General features: G+C 32.9%; 2 protein-coding genes across 2 annotated transcripts; one reads left to right on the top strand and one right to left on the bottom strand.

Annotated features, from left to right (window-relative positions):
• Positions 1-4881: 4881 nt before the first annotated feature.
• LOC111410536 (beta-galactosidase 3-like) lies at positions 4882-10957 on the top strand. Its single transcript, XM_023040932.1, has 18 exons — positions 4882-5209; positions 5302-5397; positions 5518-5630; positions 5724-5790; positions 5922-6014; positions 6220-6363; positions 6644-6732; positions 6938-7036; positions 7383-7477; positions 7588-7706; positions 8170-8334; positions 8748-8926; positions 9014-9123; positions 9225-9334; positions 9546-9656; positions 9791-9904; positions 10143-10345; positions 10553-10957. Exons 1-18 carry the CDS (start codon positions 5042-5044, stop codon positions 10668-10670), a joined length of 2193 nt encoding a protein of 730 aa, XP_022896700.1. The 5' UTR covers positions 4882-5041; the 3' UTR covers positions 10671-10957.
• Positions 10958-11881: 924 nt separating this feature from the next.
• On the bottom strand, positions 11882-16997 carry LOC111410535 (WD repeat-containing protein 13-like). Its single transcript, XM_023040931.1, has 12 exons — positions 16620-16997; positions 15975-16084; positions 15724-15793; positions 14778-14922; positions 14537-14674; positions 14054-14193; positions 13892-13939; positions 13267-13377; positions 12984-13165; positions 12779-12900; positions 12288-12364; positions 11882-12208 (listed from the first exon to the last, which is right to left on the bottom strand). The coding sequence occupies exons 1-12, from the start codon at positions 16827-16829 to the stop codon at positions 12098-12100; spliced, it is 1464 nt and encodes a 487-aa protein (XP_022896699.1). The 5' UTR covers positions 16830-16997; the 3' UTR covers positions 11882-12097.
• Positions 16998-17447: the final 450 nt, after the last annotated feature.

Genomic DNA, 17447 nt, shown 5'->3' with positions numbered 1-17447 from the left:
TTTTATCCTTAAACTTTATTAAAACTGGAATTTGGTCATCCTTAATACTTAAATATAAATTTCATCCTACATCTATTTTGAAATTTAAATATGAATTTCATCCTACAGTTATTTCGAAATTTAAATATCAATTTCATCCTACAATTATTTTAAAATTCAAATTTGGTCATCCATATACTTTAAATTCAATTTTGTCTTTCAACTTTTAAGAAATTCTAATTTGATCAACCAACAACTATAATTTAAATTCAATTTCATCCTTAAACTTTTATTATATTTTCAATTTGGTCATCCAACTATTTTTTAACTTCAATTTTCTTCCTTCAAATTTCATTAAATTTGAATTTTGTCATCCAACTATACTTGAATATTAATTTTATCCATCAACTATATGGAAATCGAATTTGGTCATCCAATTATACTTGAAATTCAATTTGATCATCCAACTATACTTTAACTTCAATTTTATCCTTCAAATATTTGGAAAATTGAATTTGGTCATCCCAATATAATTTAAATTCAATTTCAAGCTTAAACTTTTACTAAACTCGAATTTTGTCATCCAACTATTTTTAACTTCCATTTCATCTTCCAACATTTAAGAAATACGAACTTGGTCATCCAACTAATTTTAAACATCAATTTCAACCTTCAACTATTTTATCCTTAAACTTTATTAAAACTGGAATTTGGTCATCCTTAATACTTAAATATAAATTTCATCCTACATCTATTTTGAAATTTAAATATGAATTTCATCCTACAGTTATTTCGAAATTTAAATATCAATTTCATCCTACAATTATTTTAAAATTCAAATTTGGTCATCCATATACTTTAAATTCAATTTTGTCTTTCAACTTTTAAGAAATTCTAATTTGATCAACCAACAACTATAATTTAAATTCAATTTCATCCTTAAACTTTTATTATATTTTCAATTTGGTCATCCAACTATTTTTTAACTTCAATTTTCTTCCTTCAAATTTCATTAAATTTGAATTTTGTCATCCAACTATACTTGAATATTAATTTTATCCATCAACTATATGGAAATCGAATTTGGTCATCCAATTATACTTGAAATTCAATTTGATCATCCAACTATACTTTAACTTCAATTTTATCCTTCAAATATTTGGAAAATTGAATTTGGTCATCCCAATATAATTTAAATTCAATTTCAAGCTTAAACTTTTACTAAACTCGAATTTTGTCATCCAACTATTTTTAACTTCCATTTCATCTTCCAACATTTAAGAAATACGAACTTGGTCATCCAACTAATTTTAAACATCAATTTCAACCTTCAACTATTTTATCCTTAAACTTTATTAAAACTGGAATTTGGTCATCCTTAATACTTAAATATAAATTTCATCCTACATCTATTTTGAAATTTAAATATGAATTTCATCCTACAGTTATTTCGAAATTTAAATATCAATTTCATCCTACAATTATTTTAAAATTCAAATTTGGTCATCCATATACTTTAAATTCAATTTTGTCTTTCAACTTTTAAGAAATTCTAATTTGATCAACCAACAACTATAATTTAAATTCAATTTCATCCTTAAACTTTTATTATATTTTCAATTTGGTCATCCAACTATTTTTTAACTTCAATTTTCTTCCTTCAAATTTCATTAAATTTGAATTTTGTCATCCAACTATACTTGAATATTAATTTTATCCATCAACTATATGGAAATCGAATTTGGTCATCCAATTATACTTGAAATTCAATTTGATCATCCAACTATACTTTAACTTCAATTTTATCCTTCAAATATTTGGAAAATTGAATTTGGTCATCCCAATATAATTTAAATTCAATTTCAAGCTTAAACTTTTACTAAACTCGAATTTTGTCATCCAACTATTTTTAACTTCCATTTCATCTTCCAACATTTAAGAAATACGAACTTGGTCATCCAACTAATTTTAAACATCAATTTCAACCTTCAACTATTTTATCCTTAAACTTTATTAAAACTGGAATTTGGTCATCCTTAATACTTAAATATAAATTTCATCCTACATCTATTTTGAAATTTAAATATGAATTTCATCCTACAGTTATTTCGAAATTTAAATATCAATTTCATCCTACAATTATTTTAAAATTCAAATTTGGTCATCCATATACTTTAAATTCAATTTTGTCTTTCAACTTTTAAGAAATTCTAATTTGATCAACCAACAACTATAATTTAAATTCAATTTCATCCTTAAACTTTTATTATATTTTCAATTTGGTCATCCAACTATTTTTTAACTTCAATTTTCTTCCTTCAAATTTCATTAAATTTGAATTTTGTCATCCAACTATACTTGAATATTAATTTTATCCATCAACTATATGGAAATCGAATTTGGTCATCCAATTATACTTGAAATTCAATTTGATCATCCAACTATACTTTAACTTCAATTTTATCCTTCAAATATTTGGAAAATTGAATTTGGTCATCCCAATATAATTTAAATTCAATTTCAAGCTTAAACTTTTACTAAACTCGAATTTTGTCATCAAACTATTATATATATATATATATATATATATATTTCTTTTTCATTTTTGTGAACTGCTATGTATAGTCGCTGTATTTTGTTGAACAAAAATAAGTAAAGGGAGCCACACAATTGCATTAGATTTGGTCACGGAACCGATATTATACTGCGCTAATGGGACAACTCACAAGAAGCAATAGAGACTTGCAAATCACATGGTAATGGGACATTCTTTAAAGACAAGCCAACCCATGTTCTAACAAAAAAATAAAGGTCATGAAACGACAGATGTAGGGAGCATCCTATGTCGCATTGCATCCTTCTTTTCTCACTTGACGACATTTTCAAATGTATATTAACGACCCCAATTATTGTTTACAAGATATAATTTTTAGTCATTCATTTTGTATTTTTGTCGAGAGTATGAGCTGTTTAAAACTACAGATTTAATGATTGATAAATTTAATAGGTGATAAATTATGGCCAAGAGACCAATAGTTTGACGGGACGGGAGGGGTCGTAAAGGAAATAGATGAGATCCACAATTTATCCATATTAAATGTAAAATGACAACTCAAGATGTAAATCATTCCAAATCAGATCCCGTAAAACTACCAATTTAATATTCAAATAAATTTCGTAATCGTAAGAAACTGAATTTTCTAGTTCATTATGATTACAGGTTGAAAAGTGACGAAGTAGCATGAAGCTTTCAATTGGGGGTTCACTTGAATTAGAATTCTAATCAAACCTCGCATATTTTTGTTTAAGTAAGAAGATTTTTTGAATTTGAGGTGAATAAGAAAAAAATATTTGGTTGAAATCAACGACAAAAAAGCTATGTTTTAGACTACTGTTTTTCTCTTTTTCTTAGTTAGTAAATGATACTTCCATAGGTATTTGATATGTCCTATCCTTGAGAGTAAATGTGCAATACAACTAATTAAATGGCGATTAAAATAATAGAACTTTATGACATTCTGCCACCGCCTTGACAGATACTATCCTTAAATTGATTAATAATGTTTCTTTCAATAAAATTTGAATTCGAATTATGCATTATTTTGATGTAACATTGACAACTTAAAAGATGTAGTTGATAATCACATGGTCCAAGTCTTCAACTGTTACACTGCTGACTTTTCGACCAACTAAATTGATGGAGAAATCATTAATTGTCATTTATAAACACCATTTCGAATAGGGAACTTCTGTTTTAATGTGAATCATGTCGATAATTTCAAGTTCAACCACGATATTTGTCTTGAAATGCTTATGACATAAGGCATAGTTAGGCATTAGAAAAAGAATGTTGAGTATACACAATAACTGCACGATATAAACTAGCTACCAACTCAAATAAAAGATACTCTTTCGATTACCAAATCAATGACCTTTTTACCTATTCCATCTCCATAATGGAATAAATTAAAACTCTACTAAAATTATGCCATAAGTCATAACTAATCTAGCATCCGTTTGGCAAAATTTATAATGAATGGTGAAACTTCATTTTCAATCATACATTCTAATGATTTACAAATATTATCCACTTATCTAGTTATCTTCTACTCATTTTTATTTATTTATAAATTAAACAATTTATTTTTCAAAATGGAGGCTTAATGAATGAAGTGTGTTAGATCCCATATCCTTATTTCAGTGATCAAGTGATTTCAGAGCCCCTCGTTTTAAATGTATACACAACCAAATTGCATCACTAAAATTCAAAGATATCATTCAATACTTGAGAAATTGCATCCATGACAATAATTTTTATGTGGTTGCTTTTTGAGGACTTTATAAAAGAAATGTATGAGAAATAAAAAAAATAGAGTTGAGAATGGCTCTTTGAAAGGAAGATTTCAGGGAGCCTTCACTCGTCAAAAACATAAAAAAGCTCGTCTTGAAGATGAAGACGGAGGGTGGATGGGGAAATCTCTAACTCCTCCAATAATGGAAAGTATGGTGCATTCATATCCTTTAACAAATGTAATGGTTGTGCTTCAACTTTACTCTTTCTTTTATATGTCACAATCACTCTAAAACCATTGACATCATAATGTTATGGCTACACTCTAGATAACACTTCCACATATAAATAATGTAAAAGAAAATTCGTTAAAAAAATGATTTTTAAGTACACCTAAACATGATATAAGAGAAAAGAAAATGAAAAAGGCCAAAAAGTGAAGGGTAAAGAGACCAAGATCATCTTCAAGATTGCATGCAGTGGAAGTAAAGGGCCGAAGAAACAGTAAAAAGCAATATGGGACCGAAAAAAGAAAACTAAAGAGCAAAGAGCCACCTCCATTAATACAAGTGTACACACAATTATTTCATTATTTAACTGAACAGTGAAGAACACCCAAATATATTTCGTAAACTCTGAGCATTTGTCAGGATCTGAAATGTGTAATTCCTTTTAGTTCTTCGCACATTTATTTCCATTCAAAAGAAGAAAAGAAAACCCCTCTTTTTCTCTCTTTAGTTCAAGAAAGATAAAAATAAAAAATAAAAATAAATGGAAGCTCTCTCAGCTTCCAAATGGTTCTTGCTCTGTGCATTGTTGATTTCAGCTGTACAGTCCACACATTGCAGTGTTACTTATGATAAGAAATCTCTTATTATTAATGGCCAAAGAAGAATTCTTTTATCTGGCTCCATTCATTATCCAAGAAGCACACCTGATGTACAAAAATTTCAATTTTTTTCAACATTTTTTTTTTTGGGGTTTCTTTGACGTTTGTTTTTGTTGATGAAAGAAGAATACGTATAATGCAGATGTGGGAGGGGCTTATACAGAAGGCTAAAGAAGGAGGATTGGATGTTATAGACACATATGTTTTTTGGAACCTCCATGAACCTTCACCTGGCAATGTATCGTGCTCTTTTTTGTTTTTTTTGTTTTTTTCCTTTGTTTTCTTGCATTATTTCATTGGTTTTTGTGTTTTCTTTTATTAAATTGTGTAGTAATATCTTTCATTTTTGGGGTTTTAGTACAATTTCGAGGGAAGAAATGATTTGGTTCGGTTTATAAAGTTGGTTCAGAAAGCAGGATTATACCTTCATCTTCGCATTGGGCCTTATGTTTGTGCAGAATGGAACTTTGGGTAGTTAAATTTCTGAAAAAAAAAAATGTGCTTAGATTTGTTCTATTATTTGCTTCTCATTTCTTATTCAATGTTTAATTTCTTGGGTTTCAGTGGGTTTCCGGTTTGGTTGAAGTACGTTCCAGGCATTAGCTTCAGAACTGATAATGAACCTTTCAAGGTCCCTTTCTATGTTTGTGTTAAAAAATTTTGATAATTCGCGAATTCCTTTTAAAAGTCAATTCTGGACAATTTCAGTAGATGACTTAGAAATTTTGATGGTTTAATTGCTCTTTGGTGTGGTGTTTGTAGAAAGCAATGCAGAGTTTTACCCAGAAAATTGTCCAAATGATGAAGTCAGAAAGATTGTTTCAATCTCAAGGTGGTCCTATCATTCTATCTCAGGTATTTTGTTTATTTATTTATTTTTCTTTTTACTTACTTATACTTGCTTAATAGCTTCTGATCAAGACAATAATTTGGGGTCCCATATTTGCTACATTTGTAATGAGAAAAAAAATGTGGAAATTCTGTATCTTTAACAGAGTTAATCAATGTATTGTTAATCTGGGTTGCCTATATTCTCTTGTATATCGTTATAACTGTGTAGATTGAAAATGAGTACGGGTTAGTAAGCAAGGATTTTGGTGCTGCTGGTCGTACATATATGACATGGGCTGCTAAGATGGCCGTTGAATTAGGCACTGGGGTTCCGTGGGTTATGTGTAAGGAAGATGATGCACCAGATCCAGTGGTAATATATTTTATGCCTATTTTTTTGCTACCAATTACAGAATCTTTTGTGTCAATATTTGCTTGAATCGATCATAAATCTTCTTCCATCCTCTTAATTTTCTTGGAAATTACAACCATTCTGAAATTTCTTTAAGAATAACTTTCATCGGAAGTTTATGTATTCAGAAGAGTAATTAAAAGTTCTGTATTCTGACTCAGCTTATTTCGACAAAGTTTTATCCATACCAATACAGGGTTGGATATTGTACTCGACTGATTGCCCTTGATTTTCTTGACAGATAAATGCTTGCAATGGCTATTATTGTGATTATTTTTCTCCAAACAAACCTTATAAGCCTACACTATGGACTGAGGCTTGGACTGGATGGTATGTTAAACATCAATGGCATATTTGGTGAGGTGGATTAAATAGTAATGAAGTAGCAGACAGTATTGAAATGAAAGAAAATAGCAAAATCTTTGTTTGTTCTACTCTCTGGTACAATCCAATACTACATACCAAATATGCACATGACGTCTCCTAAATCTTGCTCCCTGTAATAAAATGCTTCTAAACTTCTTTCTTTCTCAAGGTTTGAAGATTTTGGGAGTCCAATTCATCATCGTCCAGTTGAAGATTTGGCCTTTGCAGTTGTCCGGTTCATTCAGAAAGGAGGCTCTTTTGTGAACTATATATATATATATATATATATATATATTTGGTCAGAAATCTATAAGTTCTCTAAAAGATTCTTGTTGTACTTCATTAGCATGCAATCTTCTGAAAGCACCAATTACCTCTGGCAAAAAAATGATTGAGCCCTTGTTTGATGTAGATTAAAATAGAATTTTAGTAGATTTTGATAAATACTAATGAAATGTCGTTGAAAAGTTGTGGATCCTATGAAATGTAAGATTAAAATTAATTGTTGGGCTAAATCGAAATGTAACCATTCTTTGCTGTTTACTATTTGAAGTATCATGAATCATCTATGCACCATGTAACCAGTTCACTACTCAAAACTTTTTCTTGATGTCCTATCAGTATCATGGAGGAACCAACTTTGGACGAACTTCGGGAGGTCCTTTCATTACTACCAGCTATGACTATGATGCTCCTATTGATGAATATGGTAAGAAAATGGAGCATTAACTTTTGATCCCGAGAACTAGGAAGAAAGGTTTGGTTAATTCGGCACAAATTGACATGATGACTAATTTAGTTCACTGTTCATTTGAGTAGGCTTGGTTAGGCAGCCAAAATATGACCATTTGAAGGGGCTTCATAGGGCGATAAAGTTATGCGAACCCGCTTTGGTTTCTGCTGATCCTACTGTCACTGCGTTGGGAAACTATGAACAGGTTCGTCATTGAATAAGCTGTTATGGATTAATGACCTAATCTCAAATTCCGAAAGCCATAATAATCAAAAAAGAAACACGAAAATGCAAATTTACTACATTATTATAGTTGTTCTACGTCAACTAGTCACTCCAAAGTTTCTCTATAATTAAAGAAATTACAAGTATTTTCTCGCACCTCTCTTATGTTTGCTATGAAAAATGGCTCCCCTAAAATTGTTTATGTAAGATATTAGGGGACCTAATACAGAAATATAATTCCCAAAGAACCACTATGACATAAGTGAACTGTATAATGGGATCCGTATTGTCCTTCTTAAGCATATATTGACCTTAATATTAACTACATTTTCCTTGTAAGGAGAGATGGGGTTATGCATACCTCATTGAAGCTTCTAGTGTTTGTAATTATCTTTTGCTTTTTCTTGCATGTAAATGTAATGGCTCAACAATTCCATTTCCAGGCACATGTTTTTTCTTCCAAGTCAGGACGGTGTGCAGCTTTTCTCTCAAATTTCCACTGGGATAAATCTGCAAGGGTGAAATTTAATAACATGCATTATGAGCTGCCACCTTGGTCAATTAGCATTCTTCCTGATTGCAAAAACGTCATTTTTAACACTGCTATGGTGAGTTGTTTTGATCACGCTTGGTTTTGGCAGATTATGTTTTGCTGACTAGATGAGATTCATACATAATTTGGCAGATATTTCTTTCTTATATTTGTGTTTTCGAGGGACAAAGCTGCTGGAATCTTCTTTCATGGCTTCTCAATAATGTTTATTATTTTGAAATCTTCCATGTTTTCACCTAACTAAAGACGTATAATATGTAGTAGTTTGGAGAAACCAATCCAAGTGTAAGTATTTTCAAGAAAGGTTTTCTCACTAGATTTTGTTCAATATATCTCTTGAAGTCCACGGACTGAAAAATTGATCACGTCATAGGACACCCATGATTCATATAAACTAAGAGACATTATTGACCAGTGGTTTCATTACACTAGTATCTCATACTGATTAATTGGTTTCTGCCAATCAAGGTTGGGGCTAAAACATCCCAGGCTCAAATGTTGCCTACAAATGTGCAAATGTTCTCTTGGGAAACATTCAGTGAAGACATATCTGCTACGGACGTCGATTCAAAAATCACAGTTGCTGGTCTTTTGGAACAATTAAACGTCACTAGAGACGCCAGTGATTATTTGTGGTACACAACCAGGTAAGGATAAAATTTAACCGGAGCAATGTTCTTTGAGAACATCATTTTCACGAATCAGAATAAGGTTATACCAAATGAACTTTGCAGAGTCAAGATAAGTCCAACTGAATCCTTTTTACGTGAAGGTCGGAATCCTACTCTCGTCGTGCAATCAGCAGGCCATGTTCTGCATGTGTTTACTAATGGACAATTATCAGGTATGAAGGATAAAAATGAATAAAAGCTGAAAATCTGTAAATGAAAGAAAGTAGTTTAGCTAATTATCGTAACAAAAAATGCAATATGCTACTTAATACAGGATCAGCCTTTGGAACTAGGGAATACAATAAATTCCCTTACACTAAAGATATCCACTTACATGCTGGAGTAAACAAGATTTCACTTCTGAGTGTAGCCGTTGGATTGCCGGTTAGTTCCCTGACTTTGCTTTCTTCGTTCTTTCGCCATTACATCATTCGCAAGAATGCAACTTCAAAAAGAAAATAAGCGATTGTTAGAAAATCATTTTCTGCCTTCACAAATATCTGTAGTGCCTAGTTTTGAATTAGACTATGTACCTAAATTTCTGCTAGAAAATTCACATGTAAATTCAAAAATTGCTTCTATTTTGTTTATGAAGAATGATGGCCATCGCTTTGAAACGCGGGGCTCAGGAGTCCAGGGACCAGTTGTCTTGCAAGGACTAGACCATGGAACAAGGGACTTGTCCTGGCAGAAATGGTCATACCAGGTCCATCAATATATTTACTCTTTCCTTTTTCCCAATTTTTAGGTCGGGGGGGGGGGGTTGTTTACCTTGCTTCTCTTCATCTAATGATGCATCGGTTTTCATAAATTTGGATTGGACGTGTTTACGTTTTCCAGATTGGGCTCAAAGGGGAAGCCATCAACTTGGCTTCTCCAAGTGGAATATCATCCGTTGATTGGACACGAGGGTCCTTGGCTGCAAACAAGCAACAGCCACTTACATGGTACAAGGTATAAATATTAACTTAAGCTTCACAAGAGTGCTGGCAAGTTTATGAATTCACTCATTGGATTACTAAATGGCAAAATAAATGGAGTCATTGTATTGGTCATTTCTGTCGTCAAAAATGATAAAGAGGGATTGAAGTTTGATTTAAGATCAAGTGGTTGTACTGCATCTGCCTATAGGGCTTATCCTGAAAATTTAGGGCAATACCTTTTGTCTTCAATTCTTATTGTAACTTTTCAGGCTTACTTCAATGCACCGCAAGGGAACGAGCCTTTGGCACTGGACCTCGGTAGTATGGGCAAAGGTCAAGTGTGGATCAATGGACAGAGCATAGGAAGATACTGGACAGCCTATGCAAAGGGCGAATGCCATGAATGCAGCTATACAGGAACATATCGACAGGGGAATTGCCAGTACGGTTGTGGAAAACCGACTCAAAGATGGTATAGACATTTCTTAATGCATGTTTGATAGCATGAAATAGAAAATATAATGAACAAGATTTTAGTGTTCTTTTCTTTCTTCATCTTGTCTGGTGCCGTACAGTCTACCTTCCTAAACGTGCAATTAGTGTTTTAGTCAAAAATAGAACTTTTCTAAACGACGAATCCTAGCTTGCTGAGTCTGTTTCTCAACTTGTTTTAATCCAGGTATCACGTCCCTCGGTCTTGGTTGAAACCTACACGAAATTTACTGATAGTTTTCGAGGAACTTGGTGGGGATGCATCAAGAATTTCTCTTGTTCGAAGATCAGTCACTAGTACCTGAATAAAGATGACATTGTACTGAAGGCAAACTTCATAAAAGAAGCCGTTCGTTGTGTTATGCAACTCAAGCAGTATTTTCTTGGATGTGTGAAAAGATAACCCTGAACTTGCAGCCAAAGTTTGGAAGCGTGATTGAGTGAGTCTGTATTACTCAATATTTAAAAATTTGTAAATTATTGAGAAATAAATATTACAGTTCATGAAGCAGAAACCACTAATTTTACCTTATTTGTGATGTATTTTGTTGTTATGAAAAGTATATTGATATCAATAAAAAATATGGGATTATAAAAAACTTTCGTTGAAAGTAACATGGTATTAAATTGATTTATCGTTGTTCGAGAGAAAAACATAGTAGGTGCTTATAATGTAAACTGCATTGACCTCTTGTCAACACGGGCTTCTTGCTCACGAGTGACAATTGAATCTAGGATTGGTTAAAAGATTTGTTGAAGTTCATAGTTTGCAGTCTGTGTTATGGGAGCAAATGTGGACATTAAGGGCCTATTTGAGCCACATTATTCCAAAACAATGTATTCTTAAACAGTGATTTGACATCATTTCAACCACACATTTTTCAATAAAATAATATTACACGCAAATAAAAAAAATTTCCTTATTTTTTAACTACACATTTTACATCAATACACTATTCAATAATGCATTATTACCAAAATAATGTGACTCAAACACCCCCTAAAAGAAATGAAAAATTATAAGAAAATTGCAGCGGGGGTCTTTAATCTTTTCAAATAGTGCAAATAGATTCCCAATCTCTACAGCTAAGACTTAAGAGAATCTACTCTGTTACAGAAGTGAAAGGTTGAGGATCTATCTGCACTTTTTACCAACGTCAATGATCCCGCTACAATTTTTCTTAAAGTTAAATTCAACTGCTTTTAAACTCAAAAAAACCTATTCCATTGCGGGGACTTCAACCCGGGTCTCTCGAGTGAGAGCCGATACGAGTATCGTAAACAACTAGACTACAACGGATTAATATTTAGTTGCATCAATTAAATTTTCTAACGTTAAATAGCAATGAAGCCTTCCATCCTTCAAATTACAATTCATGCAGATAACTACCAGTGCAGTTCTGATTTATCATCGCATGCCATTTACAATTTGGATGAACAATCATCAGAAATACAAAAATGAATATATTCAACTCATAAAATAAGCCAAAATTCAGAAGTTATACGAAAAAACGGCTAAAAACAGTTTACATGTCATTCAATACAAAAATCAAACAATGCATTATTCATTTGGATTCGACTTTTTCCGTCAAATAAATAAATAAATAAATAAATAATTGTATTTAAGAACCCAACAGAGCCGGAGGTTTACACAAATATTTTCTATTTCAGATAGTTCGTTTTCCTAATCCCTTTGGTTTCAGTTTATGGTAAAAGAATTACAGGGTCCCTTTCAACTTGTCTTTGCTCTTTTCCATACAATGACAGTTCCACCAAAATCTGAAGAAGCCAACAAATTCTCTCCATGGTTCCAAGCAATGCCAATAACCGGGTAGCCATGACCCTGCAGTAATAACCAATCATTAAAATACATGAAGCAGGTCGAAAAAGACCTCGGATGAAATCATGAATTTGAGATATACCTGTAGTTTGTTTACACACGTGTGCTTTGGTCGAGTTAAATCGTAGAAATAGACATTAGCATCTTCACTCCCGGCAACTTCATTAATGTACAGATCAGCGTCAATGAGAACAGGATGTTATGTATATATTATGAATAAATTTGTAACATTGTATTAGAAATTTTTGCCTAAAGAATTTGGCAGGCAAGATGACGAATATCATGTTTGTCTAAGCTTAAAATTAACTTTACTTATTTTGACGTAAGAGTAACTTTCAAATGAGTAACTTTTTTAGTTGAAAGTCAGGAAAAAAACATATCAAACCATTTTGAAACGAAAAGTTATATTAAAGGAAGTTTTACTTTTAAGCTTAGCCAAAACACATAACAAATGGCCATAAGAGCATTCAAAGAACACCTTTAGTGACATTGACATAAAGTTGGCAAAAGCATTATCATTTTTAAATTGGTGTAAACATATAGAAAGGATTATGTATAAATTGGCATGCATACCTATAAATTCTCCCTTCTCAAGGGAAAGTAGAGGACAGAAAGAAGCACGAATGCTATGCAGTCGTGGAGCCAATTTAAGTGCACAGCGAAGAGTCAAATAACCTTGTATCTCCAAAGAGATGCTATATCAAACCAAAAAGCCATCTAAGGTATTAGAATACTGATATTATATCTGAAAGTAAAAAGTCAAATATTACCAAACAACCTGAAGAAAGACAAACTTCCATCTTGAGAAAAAGTTAGCAAGACAGGACCTCGGGAGAGCAAAGAAAAGGTTCTGTACTGCACGGTAGTGACTGGAGAATTGTGCTTGCCGCTACTTCGGTTACGATGAAACCTAGATAAGGCACCTGTATGTGAATCCATACTAACTGTGTATACACATCCCTGCGATCATTTGTAAAGAAAATATCTTACTCTTGGAAAAAAATAAAGTTTAAAGCTAATCAGTTATCAGAGGTGGAGGAGTCCATGAGGAGCTAACGCACCTTAGCATCACCACAGAAGATAAGCTGACCAGTGTGGTCATGGTCCATAGCAGTAACCTCACTGTCAAAGGTCGCTTTACTGATTGTTCTTCCAGTGCTGAAATTGAACACCTAGAACGCCAGTTATAAACCAATGCATAATGTGAGAATATGTTGACTGTCTTATGCAAGGTAAGGGCATTAAGCATTAAGCAATGCATTCAATTTAATCTGTAGGATGGCACTCTGTCTCCAGAATGCAGACTTGATATTTTAACAAAAGGAAAGACGTCTAACTAGATGAATGTTAATAAATACAGAAACAATAAGAAGAAATTGTTAGCACAACATCAAAGACACTTAAACATTGCAGGACAGAATAATATATTGATACTACTAGTTTGGATAGTACACAAGTAAAGGAAAAGCGGGCGCTTCTAATATGGGCACAAGAAGGGTATGTCCTCTTTTGTGCCTAGCACACAAATGCTGACATCCTCAACCAAAGAAAAGAAAACAGAAGAAATTGATATAAGGAAATGGTTTCATGGTTTTGATGAAACAGCCACCCAAAATAATTGTGGTTTAAATAAGTAACATTTGCTAGCAGTGATAGTACACCTAGTTAAAGTTTCACATGAATTACCATTATCTCGTTGTTTGCATTGCCAACTGAAAGAAAATTATTGTTCACCTGCATGAGTAAATTAGTCAAAAATGGCACTGTACCAGCAAACTCAAAACGTAATATAACTTTATTCTTTCAGAGTAGAAACCACGACAATAGCATGAAGTTTCACATACTTACCGGATGAAAACGAATACAAAGTTGAGGTGAAATTCCATAAATCACCCTCATACAAAGGCCTTTCAAGATATCCCATACTCTCACAGTTTTGTCGATTGAGGAAGATGTGATGTACTGATTGTTAGCTGAGAAGTCAAAATCTGAGGAGAGAAATTTTAGAACTCAATGTCAACAGAGTACATACTCAGCTAGATATGAATCGTGAAATGTGCATGTGTGAGCAATTATTAAAATACTAAAAATAGGCTACCACGAGGCCCCAGGTTGTCCCAATATTTCTCTCTGAAGATTTTATGGGACGTTTTAAAGCGTGAACCAGGTCTAGAAGGGATTACAATTAAGATAGGAGGATTGAAATTTTAAAATGAGTTCAGTCAAAACATGTTCTACATCAAGACAAACGGAGCCATCGAGGGGTATCGTAAGGGAACAGAATGTTGATCAGGGAAAAGTTACTACAGACAGAATACCCGTTAATCCTACCTGTGACATCTTTTGTATGTCCCGTTAACTGCTTGAGAACTGCAGGTGATGTAGAAACAGTGCATACAGTCAAGCTTCCATCTGATGCTCCATAAGCAAGCAGATCAGAGCTCATGTGCCCAAACTTTATGACCGTAACTACAGACAAGGACTGTTGGCTACTTCAGAATGTAAAAATTTCAATAAAGACAAAACAGGCAGCAACAATATACAATCTGGTCTTGTTCTCTGAAAGACGTACCCATGGCCTTGCACTGGTCAAAAATGCAATGCATCCCAACAAAGGAATATGCAGGTTCGCCCTTTCTACGTGGGATCTCGGTATCGCTTGCATTTGAACTGACACTTGTGCGGAAACTCAATGCTCTACTACCACTTCGTAGATCCTTGGAGAAAGGAAGAACAGAACATATTAATATAACATGGCTAGAACACTTCTTATTCTCAGGAATGACATGTGAGGGTCACAACGAATCACAAAAACATATATAAAATGCGATCTGGGGTATTGGATATCCATAAATCAATTTCATTAATGCTTAAGTTGAAAATCAATTGATCACAACAAACATTTTCCCTCAGCTGTGACATTCCGACTAACTACATTTGTGAAAAACTTACTAGACTCAATGTGACATTCAGATTAATTTTAACCTGGGAGATTCTAGATGCAAATGATTAAAGGGAAAACTGTCGTGCATACATATATACATGTATATGCATGTATGTACAACGTGATAGCCACAGTACCATGAATGCCAGGGTTTCAACTTTTCATATGAGGAACATTAGAGGAAACTAAAAACATCATAAGCAGCCTATATGGCAGTCTTTTTCAAAAACAATGACATATCCCCACCAATGATCATGAAGCTTAAATGAATCATACACTATATGTCTATTAAATTACAGAGTTCATTCATCTCTACAAGTCAATAGAGGATGCAACCTTTATCAAATATCTTTCAAGTAATAATTATCTGTTTGCTTAACTAGCTCTAATGAAGACAATTGTCAAGCAATTGTTATCGTATTTAAGATGTCTCAATTCTTTGCTGGGGGCACAGGTACAAAGCACGTGGTGCCTTGTGGACCCCTGACAACCTATTACTTTTTCCTACTCGCATTGAATCATTGTAAGACAGAAACTTGGAGAGAACAAGAAACAATGGAGAAATGGCACATACCCTGCTCGTACTCCAGCTGTCCACCTCAAACATATGGGAGATTGGACTTGGAGATGGTATCCATTGTCCACTGATACACCAACCAGTAAATTAAACTGATGTGCGAATCGTGGGAACACAAATTTAAACAGATATCTTATACTGTAAAGCTGAATTTCTTCAAAGTTTTAAAAACTTGCACACAAAAGTTTCAGAATTGACAAACAATAATTTGTTGTTACTCATAGCAATCAAAGTAATATTTCAGTCACCTCTGTCCTGGAGTGCTCGGGTAACTCGGTATTTGTGAACTTTCCCAATTTCTCGGCCTATTAATGTAATTACGGAAGGCAACATAACCTTTTCCGTTACATCTCCAATCCTACAACAAGAAACCACACAAAATCAACATTTTCATATAATGAATTCCTTATTATGTTGATTTATAGTATATGCAAATATATATATATATATATATAAGAATTATTCCCCTCGCTGATTGCTAGAAAAGTCATTTTTGAGAAATTAACAGATTGAGTACCTTGATATTACATTCACTGACAATGATTATTAAAATTCTACAACAGGCATCTCATCATTTAAATCCAAGCAGAAAAATGAAGACTATGCCAAACTCAAGCCGATTTACAGTCAACAAAGCACTAGTTGCGTTCTACATTTTGATTCTATTTTTCAGCAATCACGCACATAATTGTACGCACAAGTACTAAAACGTATATACATACAGCAAATATGGTATGATGATGCCTAGTGCATTTTCGCAGTCACACCCTTAACACAGATCTATGACGAACAGGAGTACAAATTTCCCAATGCAAGAGTATATAACTACGTAATAGTAATTAATGTACTCGTAGCTGCATAGACTTATATCCATAGGATCAATCAAGGAGTACCTTGCGGCGCAGGACACTGGACTGAGCTTTCCGATGGAGGAGGAGGCGGCGGATTCCAATGTAATTGGGATTTGAATTGGAAGGCAAAGGCTGAAGCATACAACTGAAGAATTCTGGATCCAATATCAGGTCCTCTTTCTTCTTGTCACAATTTTCCAATTTCGAATCATCATTTTCAGGCGAACTCTTCATAATCGCTTGTTCCGCCATGCTATTTGTCGATTTCGCATTGAATTATTAGACAAAAAAGCTACAAGTTTCGGAGATCGGAAACTCTAACGTTTTCGATTTCTTTCGTTTCCTGAATCAACATATTGTTAAGATCTTGATGGAAATGGCTTGTTGAGAATACAAGTAATGGACGGTTTATCTTATGTTTAAGGGGAATTTGGCCAGATGACCCACTTGGACAATGATTTTGGACAAATAGGCTTTGATCATCATTAAAATGAAATAAAAAAATTTAAAATGTTTTAATTGATAAAATGACAAAATTGTCCTTCAATTTATATCAAATTATTTACCCAATTTCTTTCATTTCACCTTCTTCTTTCTTCTTCCCTTTTCCTGTGAAACCCTATTCCCCAAACTTGAATTCCAAATCCATCTTCTTCACCTTAATTTTCACTATATTTCAATATTACAAAAAACTTTTCTTTGACTCTAGTTTATTTCACATTACTTTACTCTCTCTTTGTTATAAGTTAAGACAACAAAAAAGGTAATTTTTTCTACGATTTTTTTTCTTTTTTGTTATTTTAAAATGTGATTTTGTGCTTCCATTACTATAGTTTTATAATAAAAATTTGTAAAAATTGCATTTTTTTT

Source organism: Olea europaea, chromosome 15, assembly GCF_002742605.1.
Source record: "Olea europaea var. sylvestris chromosome 15, O_europaea_v1, whole genome shotgun sequence".
NCBI lineage: Eukaryota > Viridiplantae > Streptophyta > Magnoliopsida > Lamiales > Oleaceae > Olea > Olea europaea.
This window is presented reverse-complemented; position numbering and strand designations above follow the sequence as displayed.

Excerpts from the sequence above, each read along its gene's own strand:
- LOC111410536 (XM_023040932.1), top strand. The coding sequence starts at position 5,042 with ATGGAAGCTCTCTCAGCTTCCAAATGGTTCTTGCTCTGTGCATTGTTG. Across the intron at positions 7,037-7,382 it reads GGAGGCTCTTTTGTGAACTA|CTATCAGTATCATGGAGGAA; the intron begins TATATATATATA and ends TTTCTTGATGTC. Across the intron at positions 7,707-8,169 it reads CGTTGGGAAACTATGAACAG|GCACATGTTTTTTCTTCCAA; the intron begins GTTCGTCATTGA and ends TTCCATTTCCAG.
- LOC111410535 (XM_023040931.1), bottom strand. The coding sequence starts at position 16,829 with ATGGCGGAACAAGCGATTATGAAGAGTTCGCCTGAAAATGATGATTCG. Across the intron at positions 14,923-15,723 it reads ACAGCTGGAGTACGAGCAGG|GATCTACGAAGTGGTAGTAG; the intron begins GTATGTGCCATT and ends CCTTTCTCCAAG. Across the intron at positions 13,378-13,891 it reads ATGCAAACAACGAGATAATG|GTGTTCAATTTCAGCACTGG; the intron begins GTAATTCATGTG and ends CTGGCGTTCTAG.